At 29.6% G+C, this 21,430-nt stretch overlaps 3 protein-coding genes, 1 long non-coding RNA gene, 1 other non-coding gene and 1 pseudogene across 5 annotated transcripts; 3 read left to right on the top strand and 3 right to left on the bottom strand.

The window, feature by feature from the left end:
- The first annotated feature begins 32 nt into the window (after positions 1-32).
- LOC130979025 (pre-mRNA cleavage factor Im 25 kDa subunit 2-like) lies at positions 33-2,134 on the top strand. Its single transcript, XM_057902373.1, has 7 exons — positions 33-142; positions 449-494; positions 808-901; positions 1,007-1,080; positions 1,288-1,374; positions 1,456-1,566; positions 1,786-2,134. The coding sequence occupies exons 1-7, from the start codon at positions 33-35 to the stop codon at positions 1,852-1,854; spliced, it is 591 nt and encodes a 196-aa protein (XP_057758356.1). The 3' UTR covers positions 1,855-2,134.
- A 3,373-nt stretch (positions 2,135-5,507) lies between these two features.
- On the bottom strand, positions 5,508-6,252 carry LOC130981502 (1-aminocyclopropane-1-carboxylate oxidase homolog 1-like). The gene is made up of 3 exons (XM_057905094.1): positions 6,224-6,252; positions 6,056-6,179; positions 5,508-5,801 (listed from the first exon to the last, which is right to left on the bottom strand). Exons 1-3 carry the CDS (start codon positions 6,250-6,252, stop codon positions 5,508-5,510), a joined length of 447 nt encoding a protein of 148 aa, XP_057761077.1.
- Positions 6,253-8,288: 2,036 nt separating this feature from the next.
- On the top strand, positions 8,289-10,254 carry LOC130979283 (1-aminocyclopropane-1-carboxylate oxidase homolog 1-like; annotated as a pseudogene).
- A 2,321-nt stretch (positions 10,255-12,575) lies between these two features.
- TRNAS-UGA (transfer RNA serine (anticodon UGA)) lies at positions 12,576-12,657 on the bottom strand. Its single transcript has one exon. It is a non-coding gene; the product is annotated as a tRNA-Ser (tRNA).
- An 845-nt stretch (positions 12,658-13,502) lies between these two features.
- On the top strand, positions 13,503-15,042 carry LOC130979284 (uncharacterized). Its single transcript, XR_009086617.1, has 2 exons — positions 13,503-13,801; positions 14,722-15,042. It is a non-coding gene; the product is annotated as an uncharacterized LOC130979284 (long non-coding RNA).
- A 4,191-nt stretch (positions 15,043-19,233) lies between these two features.
- On the bottom strand, positions 19,234-20,983 carry LOC130979929 (uncharacterized). The gene is made up of 2 exons (XM_057903485.1): positions 20,745-20,983; positions 19,234-20,627 (listed from the first exon to the last, which is right to left on the bottom strand). Exon 2 carries the CDS (start codon positions 20,593-20,595, stop codon positions 19,363-19,365), a length of 1,233 nt encoding a protein of 410 aa, XP_057759468.1. The 5' UTR covers positions 20,596-20,627; positions 20,745-20,983; the 3' UTR covers positions 19,234-19,362.
- Positions 20,984-21,430: the final 447 nt, after the last annotated feature.

The following is a 21,430-nucleotide window of genomic DNA, read 5'->3' as shown; positions in this document are numbered from 1 at the left end:
GCACTTTGAAGAAGAAGATTAAGAAAGAAATAATGCCGATAGTGAACTTATACTCTCTTTCTCACTACAGATTCGGCGCTAAAGAGACCAAGGTTGAGAAGGACACCTCCGTCAACGCTCGCTTTGCTCGTCTGAGAGAGATGTTCGTTTTCTTTTCACTCTTTCTTTCATTACTCGCTTTTTTCTTCTTTTCTTTCCCCTCAAACAAATACAAAATTTAAAACACTTTCTATACGGCTATACGCCTATACCCTCCTTTTTTTTTTTTTTTATTTAAAGTTGAGATTTTGACGTATTGCACTTTCTTGACATGATTTTGTTATAACGTTCTTTATAGAGTCCACTAGGAATTTTATAGGGTTTTAGGCCTTTATGGTTTAGGTTGGTGTGTTTGTTCTTTGTTGCTTATATGATGCATATGTTTTTGCTTTTGTTTTATGAATTTCAGCTATAAAAAAGAAGGAATGAGAATCAGCGTTGCAGGCGTCTTACTGGTGGGTTCACTAGTTGATTTAATGTTCTTTGAATTTAGCACTTTTGGTATGTTCTGCATTTTTATCACTAGTGTTTTTAATGTAACAATGAATCCCCTTCTGTAAGGTACTCTGAAATAGAATATAAATGATCATATCTTTTATAACACATAGCTTATGTTAAGTTTGAAGCTGGAATATGAACATTGAGAAGGTACTCATCTAGCAGCATCTTCGTAGGGGAGGTTATTTGGAATGAGTGTAGGGTTGTTAGGATAATTTCTTTGGTGATTCTGTTTGTTGTTCTGTCTCAACATATGCTTTCATTTTGCAGGTACAAGAACACAATTATCCTCATTTACTACTTCTTGAAATCGGAGGAACATTCAACAAACTTCCAGGAGGACGGCTCAAGCCAGGAGAGAATGGTAGGATCTTGAATTTCCACTTGTTTAGCATGATAAATTATCTGATAATAGGAGTTCTTGGTTATCCTAATCTGCTGTTTGTGCTTTTGTTCTTCAACTTGACAGAAATTGAGGGCTTGAAGAGAAAGTTGACTAGCAAGCTCGGTCCTAGGTTGCAAAATCTTGTGCCTAACTGGAAGGTACTGTTACAGTATTACTTGCTTTTTAGATGTAAAACTGATGTGTTAACAGAAGAATCGAAATGTTTCTGTCTTATGGATGAATGAATCTATAAAATTGGACAAGTGTTTGGATTCTATACCTACTAGTGTGTATTGGATGAGTGTAATATTGTTGTCTTTCCACATTATATGGGCCCATACCAGAAGATATTGTTGATGTTGCAGATAGGTGAATGTGTGGCAAGATGGTGGAGGCCAAACTTCGAAACCTCTATGTATCCACACTGTCCTGCTCACATAAAAAAACCAAAGGTAATTTACCACTGTCATTGAGTATCATGTACTCCTGATTTTGTTGGTCCATGATTACAATTATGCTAGTACTTTGTGCAGGAGTACAGAGTGCTTTACATGGTCCATTTATCTGATAGTGGAGACTTTGAGGTGCCGAAAAATCTAAAACTTCTTGCTGTTCCAATGTTTGAACTGTATGACAATGCTCAGGTATGGCAAATTATGTATGATTTATTTACTCTTTTTTCTTCCTGTTACTATGTTGAAAATTGCTTTGTAAATTGGTGGGTTGAAACATTTTATCGTCAAATTCTCTAAAAACATTTCCATGAACTGAAGCTTTTGATTTTGAAGATGGTTCGACTAATCTTAAAGTTTGCATTAGAAGGATCATATCCTAATTTGTGTATCAATCAAACTTGGTTGCAGAGATATGGTCTCGTTATATCCAGCATTCCTGAGCAGATTTCCAGATTTGAGTTTAGAATGAACAACTAATGCATATTTGGAACTTTCATTGATTCTTCCATGCTGATAAAATACCATCTCCTTTGGCATTTCAAGAACAAGGACCTAGTTATTTCATTCTTATCGTTTGCATAAACCTGTTGAATGTTGAACTCGTTAGTTTCAAAAGAGAGAGTAGTCCAAGTTTTGGTCACTTTGTATAGCTTTAGCCTTATGAGATGATTTGTTAGTTCTTGTTAATCCGTTTCTTGTACATATTACAACCATGTACAGATGTATTTGTGTCGTGTGACATGAGGGTGCTGATATGTGACACAAGCATTTGATTTTTTACATATACTGATATATACCTCTTATTGACCACGTTAGTTCTACTTCTAACATGGAGAGGACAAATTCAATGTTCCCCCTATGTTACTGATTGTTAGAAACTTTTTCTTTTTGGACGTTATCAGTGTTAGACACCGGCTAAAAATAAAACCGGCTAACACAATTAGATTTATTAAAACCGATTTTTGTTTCTTATCACAAAAACCAGGTTGTCATCTGACATGATCCAAGTCTAACGCAGTTTTATTTAGATTGAAAGGCCCAATCTCCATAAACAAAACTTTACAGTGGCCCAAATATGCTGGCTTTGTCTGGAATTTTTTCGGTTTTTTCTTTTGTTTTTGGTTATTTTTTATTTTTTATTTTTTTTTTATTATTGTTAATATTTTTTGGTATTGTCTGGAAGTATTTGATTTTTCATTTCAACATTTTTGGAGCTATTATGTTTTATTTTAAAAAATCAACATTAATTGATGTCGTAAATGCAGAGGGTATGTTAGCAGCTTTAGAAAGCCACACTCAAACTTATGATCTATTAATATCATTCAATAGTATTATGGTAATAATATCTATTATTTACTAGTAATATATTAAAAGAGCACTAAAAGAAGATAATAATAATATATTAAAAGAGAACTAAAAGTAGTTTCTATATTTATTCTTAACCTTTTAGATTTTTAGTATAATGCTATATTAACTTTAAGTAATTTTAGATTTATTCTTAACTTTTTAGAATTTTACTATTTCATATTTATTTTTAGTTTTATAAATTTCTAGCATGAGTTACGTCAATTTTAGATTCATCTGTTATTATCTTTTGTAATACTTTCTTAATATCATAGAATTTATTTAATATTATTTTTATATTCTCTTATTCTTTAATTTTATATAAATTACTCTATTCTTTTAATGTTCATAAAATTTTTTAAATTTTATTTTTTATATTCTTTTATTCTTTAATTTTATATATGTTACTATACTTTTTCAATGTTAATAATTTTTTTTAATAAATATGAATTGAGTTAAATTCTAATTCATTCTCACATTTTATATTTATTCTTTTTTTATATCACTATATAAATCAACATTCATTTTACACATTTTTTTTATTTTTCTTCACATAATTTTATATTTCTTTTTTTTTTCTACCACTTTTATTAAATATATATAGTAAGTGATTATGTAATTGTATTTATTATGAAAAAAAATGATAGTAACTTAACCGACCATAAAAAAGAAGGCTTGACTTAACATAATTACTAAGTCAAGGTAACATCATTTTTCATAAGTATTGTTTGACATAATTGTATTTATTTAAAAAAAAAAGTGAAAAAGAAAATGATAGTGACTCAACCAACTATGAAAAAAAAGTCACTTAACATATATAACTGTTAAATCAAAATAACAACATTCTTTGTAAGTATGCTTGACGAACTATGTTAATGTTAGTTTTCATATATTTTCTTATAGTTGGGTCGGGTGTGACTCATAATGTGAATCACCTATTTTATACAATAATAAAAGGTACAGTTTAAAGTGTACCTAATAAAAATGAGTAAAACAATATATTTTAACTTTAAGGTTATTTTTAACTTTTAGCAAATAACTACCATATTACTTCATGAAATTTTTTGCAAGGTTTTATAGGATTAAAAAATGAAACAAGAGGACAAGGAAATTACTTGGAACAACTGTAGCTGATTTAAAGAAACTACAAGATGAAGCTGATGTCCAAACAAAAATGAAAAATCTATGTAATAGATCACTCATATTTAAAGTCAAATTAAACGATTATAACCTAAAGGAAGGATCCAAAAAATTCACTATGACAGAGACATTTGTTCCATAAAATGAAGCCCAATAAAAGATATCCTTAAAAGAAATCAAACAGGTATTAATACTAAATTATAATATTAAACTCTATGTTACAAATAAACACTCTTATTTAATATTTATATATTTTTCGACACTTACTAACAAAATTATACCCTTCGAAAAAAAAACCGAACTCACCAACGCTAATATCATCGGATGAAAATCTACTGCCAATAAATACATTACGAAGAAAAAAACTAAAATACATTAACAAGCAACAATAGGAACAATTAGATCAACAAATAATAGCAACAACGAAAAAGAAGACAATCAAGATCATAAAAGCAAATTAAATGGCAAGGAAATTTTATTCCAAACATTCAAGTGAAGGAAAACAAAACAAGTATCACCATTCACCAATAAGTAGCAACATAACAAAAAGGAAGACACCAAAAACAAAAAAAAAATTAAATAAAAAACTATATTGAATAACTTTTTTAAATTTACTACTTAATAAATTACAACCTTAGACAATTTTAAATATATTCATACATGATTAAATAAAAAATTTATTAATATATTATTTATTGCAATTACTCGATTAAATTCTTCATATAAATATATAATATTTTATTTAAAAAATATTATATAAATTCTTCGCATAAATAATATTTCATTTAATAAAACTTAATTAAAAAACGTTAGGTAAAAATCATAATACAAATTCTCCTCATTGCACAGGTCAAAATCTAGTATATGCTTATTTAGGAGACATTTTTAAATATATATATATATATATATATATATATATATATAGAGGAATGCTAGGGGTAGCAATTTTAGTATTTTGTAACCATCAATTAGCAATTAATAGTGTTTTTAATGGTGTGAGACTTTTCCATATATATATATATATAGATCTCGTTATGAACATCCCCTACTTAAATTGATTTTGGGGTTCACCAAAGATCGAACTCTTGACCTTTTGAATCTAGCGCTTTAATACCATATCATGATACCACTCATCTCAAAAACTTTAGCTGATAGGAAAAGGTAGCACTAATGGTTATATCTCTAATACTTCATAAACTTCCATTGTGCACATTGTACAAATATTTCATTGGCTCCTCGTACTTTTCTATATTATATAGTAATAACTATAATATAATGAAAACAAGACCAGTGTTCAATATCATTCAGATGCAGGTGCATGATGCTTAATATCTATCTGTGTAACTTAAAATGGTAAAGAGCTGAATTTCCATCAAGTGCTTTGTCATAAAAGTATGCTCTGTAATCCTGCAATAATGTTTCCCCATCAAGAGAGAAGGATTATCTCGAGACAATAGCTACCTTATGGGGGCATAGATTCTTGTTGATGGAGACTGGAGATAGAGTGATCATGAGTGATGAACATTGCTATTTCTAACAAGTATACTACTCTGGACCACATATATTAATCTCTAACTCTAAGTAGCCTTAGAAATGTGAATATGATATGTTGATACAGCAAGTGTTAGAGCCCTATATTATGTTCTCTAATCTCTAAAACCATATTTTGTGATATCATATTTTATCTTTGCAACAAAAAAATGATAAAGAGCAGAATTGCCACCAAGTCCCTTGTTATAGTAATAAGCATTAAAATCTTGTAATGATGTATCCCTATAGAGAGGGGGGTTATCTTGTGAAAGCAACTCCTTGATGGGGCCATATATTCTTTGTGATGGGTAGTTATCAACAGTGAAGAAGCATGCAACTGATATCCTTGGCCCTCTATGGTTTGCCACAACACGGTGCTCCACGCTTTTCAATTTGTCATTAGATATCAGCTGCAAATGGTAACATAAATTAAGATTATTACGATTCTGCTCTAGTTACATTATAAATTATGCATCTATCGGAAAGGATTCACATGTCATAAACGGCAGTCAAGTAGTGCATAAACATTCTGTCAAAAAGGTGTAATATAATGTAGGTGGCTTAACTTAATAACTGTATCGATGGCTGATTCCACGAAATGATTCACACGTCATATAGAGAACAAACTGGAAGATTTGAATGATTAGAAAAATATTGGACTCACTTGCAGCATATCTCCAATGTTAACTACCAAAGCAGCATGAACAGGGGGAACATTGATCCACTGATTTTGCCACAAAACTTGTAGGCCACCAATGTGATCTTGGAGCAGAATTGTGAGAAAGCCACTAATTGGAGGGACACCTTCTATTGTTTATTGGCAGTTTGGCACCAGGGACCCTTGACCGTCACCAACTCCATTCTATTTGCAGGTATATAACTCTAGCTTGGTTTAGTTTGGTAGAGACTCACAGTAGTGTAGTCAGTAGTAGTTGATAGTTGAGAACTAATTTAAATTAGTCAAGTAATTAATTTATTCCTTCTTTTAAACAAATGTCAAGAGGTTTGAATATATAGTAATCATTGATCCACCGCAAACTTTTAAATGAAACTCCGATTTGGAATAGACTATAACCCTTGACTTATCGAGTTAGGATCGAGAGATGTCGTGAAAATTTTAAAAAATAATTAATAATAAAAAATTATTAAAAAATTTGATATGCTTTCAACTATGTTCCATAAAAATAACTATACATGAATTTTTACTTGTTAATTTAATTAGGTTAGGGAATAACTATTCCTTTTCTTTTAAATAAGGTGATGAATTTGATTTTTGTTTAAAAGAAGCTAATTACTTTTTTATTTTATTTTTTATATTTTCACTATTTAAAATTTCGTATAAAAAAATAAAAATAAGAAGAGAAAATAAATTTTGAAAATAATAACACAAATAAAAAATGTTAAAATGATTTGTTTCCATGATCTGCGAGATTAATTTGTTTGCAGAGATGTAATAATTAAGTACTTAGATCATGTCAAGAAACTGGTACTGATGCTGTTGGAATTGCTTTCATAGGCGTTAGGCCTAGAAGGCAATTTACCTCAAGAACATAGATTGCGCTGAAGGGATTTTTATGGTTGGAAACTATTACCCTCCTTGCCCTGAGCCTAAACTCACTTGGGGGCTAAGTGCTCATACGGATATGGGCTTTGTAACTGTTCCTCTACAAGACCAAGTTGGTGGACTTCAAATCTTTCAATAAAACCAATGGTTTAATATCACCTCCCTTTCAATTGCCCAAAAAACATATCACCCCCTTCGCCAAAATTAAATGGAGCTCAGTATCGCGACGGATTAGTTCTTGATCTGTCGGTTGGGGATTTTGTGGGAGACTAAAAAAAAAATTAATAATTTCTAGTTTCCCCTCCTGACTAGTGCTTTCATCGTTATCCTTGGTGACATGATGCAGGTGATCATAATTTTATCATTGTTTTTGTTTGTGATTTATATTAAAAGTAAAATATATTTTTTATTTTTAATATTTATAATTTTTTAAATTTTTAAAATATTTTTTATTTAATTTTATTTTTAATATTTTTATTTATATCAAAATTATTTCGAACGCTAACTCTATTTAAAATGTTAGAGGCAAAATTAAAAACGTATAAAAATAATTTTGATATAAATAAAAAGCTCATATTAAAAATTAAAAAAAATTATACATTAGAAAAACGTACTTTAATCTTTATATTTATATATCGAATTTAATTTCTATTTTAAGCAAATATCTAATAATGTATTACTATGTTATATAATATTCCACAAAACAAATAGTTAAGTTGTTCAAGTGACATATTTAAGATCTTAGCACTGATTGCAGCTAATCACAAATGACAAGTTTATGAGCGCCAAGCACAGAATTGTGACTCAAAAAGTAGGTCCATGAGTTTTGATTTTATGTTCTCTGAGACAACATGTTCAGGATGAATGTCTAAGAATATATGGACCAATAAAAGAGTTAGTGACGTCTCTTCAAAATTCATTTGGTGTATGTTAAACTAGATGATGTTAAGAGTTATTTATGGAATATCAAATAAGAATCCTAAAAGTCATTGTAGTATAATTTAGACTCTAAAGATGGCGTGGCATCTAACAAAAGTGTGGTTGTACCATTATAAATTTCATGACCTGAGATATTAAGAGTTTATTTGAGTGTTATTAAATTGTTAGAAAAAAATACTGTAATAATGTAATGATACAGGAATCTACTATTAGTTATGAATTTTTGTAATACAACTATTTTTTTTATCTTCTTCCAAAACTATTTTTCGGTTGCAATAAAATATTCAATCTTTAGTTCTTTACACACTTTCAAGTTTCAATGTTTGATTATATTAAATATCGTAATTATCAAAGTTGACTTCCGATAATTGATGCCTTAATGGCAGAGAAAATAACATTACACGCAAGGTTTCTAGATATCGTGAATTAAGTTCTTAGTTGAATAGATAAATTTTATTGAAAACGGAGTGAAACATGGTGGAAGCAGATCACGAACATGGAGACTATGACAGGAACAGGGAACTAAAGCTTCTTGATGAAACAAAAGCAGGTGTGAAGGGTCTTGTTGATGCTGGTTTATCCAAGTTACCAAAGATATTCGTTCATGACAGCCATAAAGTCAACGATTCTTCTTCTTCTTCCTCCTCCTCCTCCCCTGCTACCGATGTTAGTATTCCAGTAATTGATTTGGGATCACTGCACGAAGAAGGTAATTCACGCCATGAGATCGTTCAGAAAGTGAAAGATGCGTGTGAGAAATGGGGGTTCTTTCAAGTGGTCAACCATGACATTCCACAGAGTGTTTTGGATGAAATGCTTGATGGGGTGCGTAGATTTCATGAGCAAGATGCTGAGGTGAAGAAAGAATTCTATTCACGTGATATTACAAAGAGAGTGTTCTACAACACCAACTTCAATTTTTATACAGCTTCAGAGATTAATTGGAGGGACACCCTCTATTGTTTATTGGCGCCAGGGCCCCTTACCCTCACCAACTCCCTTCAATTTGCAGGTATCATATTTACTATGTAAATGTAAATAGCTTAGAACGATCATACCCTGTTTTCTCTTTTTTTAACAAAATTTTGAAAATAAAATAAAAATATTTTAGAGATTGTCTTTTTCCATCAGTTTAAACTTTTGAGATGAGTAATTTTATATATGGTATCAAAATTTTATATTCAAAAGATCAAGAGTTAAATTTTTGGTGAATCCCGAAAATGAAAAAAAAAATAGTATAAGACAAATAAAAAGAGAAAAGGAAGCTTATGCCAAAATCTAAGCAAATCCAAAAGAAACTCTTGATTGAGGAAGAGAATTAAAGATATAACTATTTATGTTATTTCTTTTCATTAGCTTAAATTTTTGGGATGAGTGGTTTAATGACAAACACAAACTAAATGCATGCTAGAAATGTTTGTTTTCGTGACTTGTGAAATTAATTTGTTTGCAGAGATATAACAATTGAGTACTCAGACCAAGTCAAGAAATTGGCACTAACTCTTTTAGAACTGATTTCGGAGGCATTAGGCTTAGAAAGCAGTTACCTTAAGGACATAGATTGTGGTGAAGGAATTTTCATGGTTGGACATTATTACCCTCCTTGTCCTGAGCCTGAACTCACTTGGGGGATAGGTGGTCATACTGATATTGGCTTTGTAACTGTTCTTCTACAAGACCAAGTTGGTGGACTTCAAGTCTTTCATGAAGACCAGTGGATTGATGTCACTCCCATTCCTGGTGCTTTTATCATTAACCTTGGAGATATGATGCAGGTGATGATAATTTCATCAATGTTTTTGGTAGCAATTTATATTATATATTGAATTTAATTTTATTTTATATAGATATCTAATCATTTATTACTATGTTAGTATAAACTCCTGTATATAATATTTCACAAAATTAAACAAACATTTAAGTTCTTCAATTGATCTAATAATGTCTTTGCACTGATTACAGCTAATCACAAATGACAAGTTCATGAGCGCCATGCACAGAGTTATGGCTAAGAAAGTAGGTCCACGAGTTTCGGTTGCATACTTTCTGAGACAACATGTTGATAATGAATCTCCAAGAATGTATGGACCAATAAAAGAGTTGCTGACAGAAGATAATCCTCCAATTTATAAGGAAATGAAAATACCGGACTTGGTTAAATTGGTGTACACTACAAAGCTAGTCTCCTCTCCACTAAACCACTTCAAGCTCTGAAGAAGTATCAAGAATCAAAGATACTCATGTATGAAAGTATATTAATTACAAACTTTCTTGAGGGATGCTAGGGTGAGAGATTCAACATTTATTGTTTTAAAAAACTCTCATGTTTTATATCTAAATAAAAGTCCCTTCAAAATTCATTTGGTGTATGCCAAACTAGATGATGTGAGGAGTTATTTATGGAATATCAAATAAGGGGTTGTACCATTATAAGTCCCATGAACCGAGATATTAAACCTCTCAAATCTTAAAAACAGTAATGATCAAATAAAACCAACAAAAAGAAATTAACCAATATGTTACACTCAACAAGCTAAGTATTGCAATGATATAGGAAACTATTAAGTTTAGATTTTCTATAATACAACTATTACATTTTCTATAATCAATATACATTCTCTAACCATTCCTAAATAAATCAATGTATCTTAAAGCTTTATAACTAAATACATTAGTTTACGAGTAGAATATAATATTTACAACAAGAGCTTCCTTGCACTAGAGAAATACCAACCCATTGATCTTGATGAATAACTTGAAGAGCTCCAATTTGATCTTGCAGAAGTATTGTTATGAAATCCAAATCAGTGTGTTTTGTAAGTCCCAAGGTTAACTCAGGTTCAGGGCACTGTGGGTAGTACTGACCATAACATGAAGTGCCTCAGGAGCATCCATGTCTTTAAGTAAGAGTAGTTAAGGCCAAAGATTATAATACACAATGCCTGTACTTGTTTTGAATATTTAGACACTATATCTTTGTACAAATCACAAATGTTTGATCAAAAGACATGTAATTATACAAGAAGAGGGTCTAAAGTGCACAATGGCAGCAAGTGAGACTGTGACTAATCAAAAGCCATGTAACCAGGTATAAGAAAAGTTGCATAAAAGCTAAATGAAATTACCTACGAGTACACACTTCTGGTCTGGATTAAGAAGATCAGAATTTGCAACAAATGAAATGGCATAGTCTCTGAACAGCTTACTATTGAAGAAATACCTAACTTTATTGTTGTTATCCCTCGAATAAAAACGGTTTCTTTAGCTCAGCTTCTTATTCATGAAACTACGGATTCCGTGGATCATCTCATCCATAACATCTTCAGAAGACCATGATTGATCACTTGGAAGAATCCCTACTTCTGAGATGCACTTGGAAGATCATCTCATTCCACCTCTCCCTCACAAAAATCAAATTGGGTCCCTCATCACCCTAACATTATGATTTGTTTACTCAACCACCTGCTCCCTTTCCCTCACAAAATCCACATTCCGCCCCCTTATCATCCCAATTTCATGATTCTTCTCCTTGAATATATGGCCACACCAGTTCACATACTGAAGGCAAAATTAACTGGGTTAGATAATCGAAAAAAACAAAACAAAAAATAAAAAGAAAAGGGTTAAATTATCTACATGAAGTGTTCAAACCAGTTTGAGACTGAAGCATTAAAGAAATAACTGTCAATGAAACTCTTCTCTTTCTTTTCTTGTCTGGTTTCTTTTTCATTATAAAAATTTTAAAAAACTATTATGAGAATAAATAAGATGTTTTAAAATATCTTCATCCTTAAAGTACATTTTAAAAATATAATAATAAAATTTTTAAATTTTTTTTATAGTTTTTAATGAAATATTTTTTTAGATTAATTCTAACATAAAAGAATTTTTTATATATAAAAAAATGAACATTTATTTTTATTTTAAATTAAAAAATAAAATAATTATTTTATGTGATCATTTTATATAACCATTCATTATAAAATTAACAAAATCTATAGAATTATTATATAAAATTATATTAGAAAATATGTTTAATAAAACAAAAAATAAAAAATCAATAATTTATAAATTTAACCTATATATAAATAGTAAGTATTTTTTAGTATAATGGCCCATGCTAGCTTCTATTTGGTTTCAATATAACAAAATTCAGAATCACATAAGCAACAACCCCAACTAACAACACAATCTCAACTCATAATCTAGTACACAAACTCAACTCAGAATCTTAGAAATTGAAATTGAGAAAATATTCAACCGAATCATTCAATTCAACCATTATTCCACAAAATCAGCAACTCCGAATCGTTAAACCCGGCAACTCGGAATCAGTATTATTAGCAAAAATACAAAACAGAAAAAAATTCAAAGCAGCAGTGCCTACCGGTGGCGAAGGAGGAATGGGAAGTGACGGCGACGAGGAAGGGAAGTTAGCTCAGAGCCTCGGACAGAGAGCAGACCTTCGCGACAGAAACGGAAAATATCAAAAACAATGAATTAACATTGACTGGGTTTCTCTATATATTTATATTATAGTTATTAATTCTCAATCAAACATAATCTACCAAGACAGTACAGCAAAGACAGCAACTAGACACTAATGTAAAAAAACTAAAAATAATATATCAACAACAACATCCCTTGAGGTGTCATTCTTAATACTCAAATATTAAGACTTCGTCGACAGCAGGGTTCGAACCTGCGCGGGTGAAACCCAACAGATTTCAAGTCTGTCTCCTTAACCACTCGGACATATCGACTGATATATCTTAATGTGTTTAAAGAAAAATAATGTATTGATGAGGAAAAGAAATATTTGTATCAAATCACATGGAGCCATAAAATTTTTTGACCAATAATATGTTATTAATAATTTTTTCTATAAATTAAACTTAAATAAATAAAATTTAATAATTTTAAAAATTAATAAAATTATATATAAATAGTACATAAAAAACATTACTATTCAAATGAATAATTTAATATTTTTATTTTAATATTTAAAAAATATTTTATTATTTTTATAATAAATTAAAATTTTAGCTTTTTCATACTCAAATTAAAATTATAATACATAATATAATCAAACATCGAGTTTTTGGGATGTCGTTCCAATCTTATTCTTTCTAGGGAAATAGCGTCTGAGCAATTGACACATTTGAACAACAGCAGCAGGTGGATCAGTTCAGCTATACTGATGGCTGTGTTGATTGTTGAAGTGAAAAGAATGAATTGGGTTGGAACTTGAAAGAAAACTGGAATGAGAAAAAACTTAGTGTATTAAATTGCGGCGTGGCCTTTTATAAAAAAATTCTGCACTTATTCTTTAGTATTTTTTTTGTGTGTCTTCTAATAAAAAATATTAAATATATATTTATACTAAAATCTATGGTTTTGAAAATCGAAACAGACCGACCGATTCAACCGGAATAAATGAGAATCGGTCATCTAGCTAATCTGTGTAATGTCAAAAATTGACTGATAGAAAATCGGTAAAAAAATCGATCGAACCGACAATTAATCAGTGAATCGAGAGAACCGTCCGATTTTTTGGCAGTTTTATGGTTTGCACCTTTTTTTTTTAAGGAGAAAGGCGTGACGCATAACCCAGTGCACCCACTAACCCTAATCAGTTTTCCCTTTTCCCTTTCCCTTTTCCAAGTGCATTCAGCCATTCACCCACCATTGCCACCAAGCTCCATATTCCAGAAACCACCGAGCCACCCACAGCCATCCACAACAGCCGCGACCACCACCGCGTTCTGCTTCTCGCTGAGCCCGCCTCGTCGTCGCCGAACGTCGCCTCGCTCGCGGAGCCTGCCTCCTCGTCGCCGAGCTCGCCGAGCCCGCCTCCTCATTCGCCGTCGCCGAACGTCGCCGACACTGGGTCCTCACTCGCCGCCGGTAAGACTCTGTTCTTGTCTTCTTGATTTATTTGCTGCCTTCTGTGCTTCTGGGTTCTGATTATGATTTATGAGCTCGCCTGCTCTATGCTTGAACTTGCTTCCTTCTGAATTCTGATGATGATTTATGAGTTCTATGCTTCTTGATTTTGATTTCCTGATCTCGCCTCCCTCTGAACTTGCTGCCTTCTGATTATGAGTTCTGTGCTTGAATATGTTCTGCTGCCTTCTAATTATGAGTTCTGTGCTTGAATATATTTACTCATGATTTTGAATATATTTTGCTGCTTCTGAGTATGTTTGCTGTTTCATGATGAATATGTTTGCTGCCTCCATGATTTTTGTTTTTGATTTTCTGAGGTTATTTATTTTCATGATTTCTGAATTTGATTGGCTGGAAATGAATGTATGATTATGCAATTGAGATACTTGTGCTCTTCAACTGGTTCTAGCTCTGATTTGACGTTGAAAGAAGAGTTTTCAGTTGAAATCCTGGATAAGAAAACTGATAAGCTTGCTTGCCGTGTCAATGTTGCGAAATACATAGCCTAAAACTTCACTCTATTATTTTTTGTTGATTTATGCTCTTTTGGTTGCGCTGGAATTACAAAAAGGATGTTGCTGGTTAACATTTTTATTTTGTTAATTATATGAATTGATGGCTTGATGCAGAGTTTTGCTTTTCAATTTTTTTATTTTGTTAATTATATGAATTAATCATGCTATAATTCTAAATTTGATATAAGTTCAATTTTGGAACTTTGGATTTTGAATTTTGTTATATTGAGTTTTGTCATATAAGTTTAATTGTGTTATATTAAATTTTATTGAATATAATTCTGGATTTTGAATGCTGTATGAATTGATATAATCTTCTGTCATTCTTAATTCTTGTATGTAATTTGTAATTTGGATTTTTAGATTTTGGATTCGGATCCACCTATTAAGCTATGGCAACTCCCTCACCCGATTCAATCAATGATGGCATTTGCACTTTTGTAGACATATTCCTGGGTTGAACTGCATATTTTTTCTTTTGTTAATCTCCTTATATGTTGTATTGTGTTGTGTTCTTTCTTCCTGGCATAAAGTCACTCTTGTTATATGGTGAAAATGTCTAGAATAAGGTAATTGTTAAGAATGTAGTTTAGAGGATTTTTTATTTTTATTGGTACTATTTACATTTAAATAATAGAAGAACTTTGTATTAATTACTATGAATAAATTATCTCTATTAGTATTTTTATTGAGCATAATTTATAAATTATTAAATTTAAATATTTAAAATTGTATATTAAATTTTAATTTTATTTAATATTAATTAAATCGGTTGAACTCCGGTTGAACTCTGGTCGAACCAATGAACTAATAAACCAATCACTTCACTGATTCATTGATCGGTCTGGTTCTCGTAACCTCGCTAAAACCTAAATAAGTAATTACCTGCACTTGTTGGTTGGATAAATATAAAATATATATTGCATAAATATATATAATACAAATATTTTTAACATTCTATTTTATTATACTTTTCTACTAATTTTATTAAAATCTATTGATTATTTTATATATATATTAAAAAAAATCAATAAATTATGAGATGATTATGTTGAGCGACATAGTCATCTTAGTTCTTTCTATTATTTAATATTTCTGGCTTAGGTTTTTTTTTTGGTATGTTATCTTTGACACTGTTCAAATAACTCAGTCAAAATATCTTTATTTTTAATTATTTATTTAAACTTATTAATTTTATTATCCATTTGTATTATCTATTTAATTTGATACAATATTTTTTTTAATGAGCTGTTGAATATATATGAGATAAAGACAAACAAAGAGCATGAGCCATTATAAGTGGAATATCAAATAAGGGGTTGTACCATTATAAGTTCCATAAATCAAGATATTAAACCTCTCAAATCTTAAAAATAGTAATGATCAAATAAAAGTATAAAACCAACAAAAAGAAATAAACCAATATGTTAAACTCAACAAGCTAAGTATTGCAATGATATAGGAAACTATTAAGTTATGATTTTCTATAATACAACTATTACATTTTCTATAATCAATATACATTTTCTAAAGACCATTCTTAAATAAATCAATGTATCTTAATACACTCTATAACTAAATGCATTAGTTTACGTGTAGAATATCTCCAATATTTACAACAAGTGCTTCCTTGCACTAGAGGAATACCAATCCATTGATTTTGATGAAGAACTTGAAGAGCTCCAATTTGATCTTGCGGAAGTATCGTTATGAAATCGAAATCAGTGTGCTTTGTAAGTCCCAAGGTTAACTCAGGTTCAGGGCACTGTGGGTAGTACTGACCATGATATGATGCTCATCCATGTCTTTTAAGATAAGAGTAGCTAAGGCCAAAAATTATAATACACAATGCCTGTACTTGTTTTGAATATTCAGACACTATATCTCTCTACAAATCACAAATCTTTCATCAAAAGACATATAATTATATAAGAAGAGGGTCTAAAGTGCACAATGGCAGCAAGTGATGACCGTGACCAATCAAAAGCCATGTAACAAGGTATAAGAAAAGTTGCATAAAAACTAAGTGTGTGTTTGGATTACAGTTTGCAAACCAGAGTTTGCACAAAATTGATTTTGTAAAATTGATTTTGATGATAAGTTAGTTTGGGTTAATGTGATTTATGTTTGGTAATCTTTATATCAAAATTGATTATAGTAAAATAAATGTTGTTTGGATTATACTACTCAAAATCACTTTTAGATGAAAAATTACTAAAATAGACATCAATTTTATATACCTGCAAAATCAGAATACTATAAAAAATAATATAAAAAATATTTATCATAAATAAATAAATACAATAAAAAATAAAAATAAAAGAGAGTACTATAAATTTTATAATGTCACAAAAAAGAAAAATATTCTATAATTTTTTTAGTATCGTCAGTACTCTTTAATTTAGTATTATTTTAGACTATAAATTTTTATTATTTATGACTCTATTGTTACTTATAATTAATTTTTTATTTATTTTGTCCTTTTTTATAGGATCATAATTTATATTATTCAAAATTTTGATAATAAACGTAGTATATAATAATTACAATTACAATTACAAATTTTACAAATTCAGAATAAAAAATAAAAAAAATTAATACAAAACAAAAATAGAGTACATTAAAGAATAGAAAAAAATTATACAGATAAGAAATAATAAAAATTTCATAAAACCAACAACATATATCATGTGAACAAAAAAACCATAAAACGTAAATAAAATTCATATGAATAAAATCAAATAAAAATAAAAAAATTTCAATTTGTTAGTGATTGAAATAAATCTGAACGATTTTGATGAAAAAAATGGAACTAAAAAATTATGAAGAAGTAGGAAGAATTACAAAAAATGACTGTGAAGATAATAGTTACTAGTATCATTCTTATAGAAGAAAATGAAGGGTAGGGTTGGTAAAAAAGAAATATTTTAGCTTCTCCTAAACATGAAACGTGAAACGTGAAACGCAGAAGCTACAAATTTGAGTTTCTCCTAAACGTGGGTTCAGAGGCAGAATCAATTCTGCGTTCACAAAGATAAAAATTGCCAAACATCAAAGTGAAACTTTCAAGAAGTTCAAACGGGCTTCTCTCCTCCCCAACGTATTTGCCAAACACACCCTAAATAGCTAGAATACTTACTCTGCTTATATCATTAGAAGAAAGGAAAGGGCTATAAAGATATATTGTCCAAAAACATTCACTCACATTTGTACATTTTTTTTCCCATAAAATTTTAGCTAGTTCTACCTCAATTTTCGCACATTAAATTGTTGTCTCAAGCTTGGTGAGGTGATGTGCAGCATGTAATAATTTTCAGCAAGCAAGCATGATTTACATTGAAAGCAATACGTTTCGATATGGACACCTAATGAGGGTATTCATGTAATTATTGTTAAACTATAGTCTATAAAATGAAATTAATCAGAGTAACCAGCTTACTAATTTTAAAGAAACGTCATCAAGCGCCTTAGAATTTGATAGTTTTAGAACTAAAACTAATATTAGAAAGGAAAAGTATGGGAGCCAATGAAATTTTTGTACAATGTGTATAATTGAGGTTTAGGAAGTATTAGAGATATAATCATTAGTGTTACATTTTTCCATCAGTTGAAGTTTTTGAGATGAGTGGTACCATGATATAGTATTAGAGTTCTAGATCCGAAAGGTCAAGAGTTTGATTCTTGGTGAACCCCAAAATCAGTTTAAACTTTTGGGGAGATGTTTATTATTCCTAGCAAAATTTTGTATCAAAATTATTTATTTATCACTGCTTTACTATTTTTTTATAATTAGTATTTTTTATTATTAATAATAATAATCCTTCTTATTTAATAAAAAAATTATATTTGATCTCATATCTAATTGTTTTTTGTTTTTATTTTTTTTTTAATTTTAAGATTTGTGTATGCGATGAAAATGATGTATATTACTACTATTTTTATAGGCAGTGCTTTTTATCTTTCTATTTTTAGATATTATATAAAAATCCTCTACCGAATAATTAAATAAATAAATAAAACTCACGATAAATAATAAATTAAATACTTTTTTATTTTATTCAAAATTTTGGTGGTAGAGGACATATTAAATAAAAGATATGATATATTTATGAATTTATTAGTAATAAATATCTAAAAAAATATATATTTAGTAATTAATTTTTGCTATTCTCACTGTGTGGACATCTTTTATAATAAATACTATTTTGACATTTGTATTTTCTTAACCATTATACAAATTTTTTTTGTATTGTTAATTAAAAATAATCTAAATTTGTGATTAATTAATACTTTTTATATTTTTATAAAAGTGTCAAAGTGTTTAGTATACGAATAATATTTTTTTATGTGTTTTGTATTTTAATTAAAATATTAACCTCTTTTATAATAGTTAATTTTATCTTTACGTAATAGTTAATTTATCTTTTTTTTAAATATAGTTAAAATATATTTTAAAGGTTACCATTTGAAAAAAAAAATTATTAACGGAATTAAACATTAATATAACAAAAAAAATTAATAACTTAGTTTTTCTATATACTAAGTAAATTAATTCTTTCAATAAATATATATTAATTTTTTTATAAATAAATTATACATAAATATAATAAAATAAATTAAGTACATGATCCATGCGTAGCACGAATTATTCACTAGGAGTTAATAATATAAATAAATGTTATTTAGTATTTATTGTTTGTGTGATTAGAATATAAATTATTTTTATTAAAGTTTTAATTTTTATTTAATTGTATAACAGTAACATATTTAAACATAGATATAATAGTTTTTATATTTAACTAGAATTAATTAATATAAACTAAAAAAGTAACAAAATTATTTTACTCTATAAATATAAAATAAAACAGTCGTATATATTATACAATAAATTTTTATATATAATTTTTTTTAAATTAAAATTAATAACTATTAATATCAATTAATAAGTAATAATAAATTTTATAATAGAATAATATTTAGATCCGGGGTAGCCCAGGTTTTACACTAGCTAGATAACAACCAAACAGGAGAACAAAAGAACTTCACTTCTAACAATACTCTCTGAAAACTTCCATGGTCCAAGTCGAAGATGCCGATATCTTGAGCAACAGGATCGTAAAATGATGATTTCAACTCTATTTGGTTATCTGTAAACCAAATCTGATTTCCTTTACTTAGAAAAGGCGCAGGAATTTGAACAGAAGAATTAAATCCAATCACTAGTATATAGTTACCTAAATTATCTAATGTTGACCATTCTTTTCTGTTTCTTTTTAACTCATAGATATCGAATTTGGAAGTTTCATATTCCTTGCTTTTTCTCCCCAAGGGAGGGCCAACATGTCTTACCAACATCAATAAGCTTCCATTGGCGCACCCAATAAGATATTTAGGCGTGTGAGGGCCTCGGGGAATTTCAGGTGGAGGTCTGGTTTCATGGATCCCTCCCTTAAGTCCTGCTCTTGTCTTTGTATCAAATTCATACAGCTGCCCAACACTGTTTATGGCATATATCTTTTCTTGGAAAAATATTACGTCCTCAAACCACTTATCCCTGGTTGGAAATTCTTCCCATCTCATATTGCCAGGCTTGTAAAAGGCCAGTCTCTGGTTAGGTCCGAATATCACCACCGCCATAAAATTTTCAAGGTCATGCTCAGGAGATAAGTTTATAATAACCTTTTCAACTTGGAATCTATGCACCCTATCTCTATCCAGGGTGCTCCTAATGTCACGAAAATCCCACAGTGTGTATTCATTCCCATGATTGTCAGGTTGGTAATCAATTATAGTAGGTAAAGTTGAGACCGGAGGAAGATCCAAACTACGATTTGTAAATGGATTTAACATTTGCATAGTGCCATCAGATATGGATTGAACAATCAACCATCCATGAGCAGAACCGCGGATGAACTTAGTGTACGACTGCATCTCTGGCAGCATGACATGGTAAATATCTTTCTCTTCAAGGGCGCAAGTATCAAGAGTTTCATCATCTGCAGCAGCTAATTGCATGAGATGATAAATCTCCTCGTCTTCGTACCAATGATTCTTGACAGTTTCGTCAGGTAACAATAACCATGGAATTTTGTTTCCATCGGGAATCTTCGGAAGTTTCAAGCTCCACTGTTTGCAAATCAATCGAAGTTGGATGTAATCATGGTAGGCATGGAACCGTTTTGAAATTTCTTTCGACAAATCTTCATCAATGTCTGCCCATCGATTAATCTCGTCCATGACTCAAGCTATGTTGAGTTCCAGAGTCAGATCTGAAAAAAAAAAGTCAGAATTTGAAAATTCATAGAAAATAAAACGTCAATTCACTCCCACCCACAAATAAAACTACAAACACGAAAAAGGATTCATAATTATCGTCAGAACCAAACCTAGAAAAAAAAGTCACAGTGCTGCACCGAAGCCGATAGTCTTCTTCGTTTTCTTCATTAACAGAAGAAATAAAGAGAACGCATTGGTGCCGATGCTGATGAAAGTGTTGGTTGAAGAGGCTGTAGGTATATATAATATAGAAGAGGGAGATCAAGAGAGAATGTTAAAGGTAATTGATGTTCCACAAAGATTTGGAGTGAAAGCAATGGAGAATTAGAGAACGGAAAGAAGGCGGATGAGTTTTTGGAATGGGGTTACAATTTATATACGACAGTTAGGTCTTTTAAGATGACTAATCGATCCTTTCCTGGAATTTTATTTTGGGAAACTTATTCTAAAGGAGGGTTGGAAGATTTAATTATTAAAAAAGACTTTTAATATTAAAATTATTAAAAAAGATCAAATTTTTTTATAATATTTAAGATAACAAATTAAATTTTTTTATAATATTTAAGAAAACGAATCAAATCTTTTTAAAAGGAGATAAATATATTTTTAATTATTTTTTATTTATTTTTATAATTTTTTTATTAATAAATTTTATTTCTCTTAAAATTTTAGTAATTTTTATTAATTATTTATTTATTTTTATTTATTTTTTTATTTTTATGATCTTTACCTAACGAGAAAAAAAGATAAAATAAAAATCATAAAAGTAATAAATAAATAAATAATAAAAATTGCC

The sequence above is a fragment of the Arachis stenosperma genome, chromosome 5, assembly GCF_014773155.1.
Source record: "Arachis stenosperma cultivar V10309 chromosome 5, arast.V10309.gnm1.PFL2, whole genome shotgun sequence".
Lineage (NCBI taxonomy): Eukaryota > Viridiplantae > Streptophyta > Magnoliopsida > Fabales > Fabaceae > Arachis > Arachis stenosperma.
The sequence above is the reverse complement of the archived record's forward strand: the minus strand, read 5'-3'. Positions and strand labels throughout refer to the sequence as shown.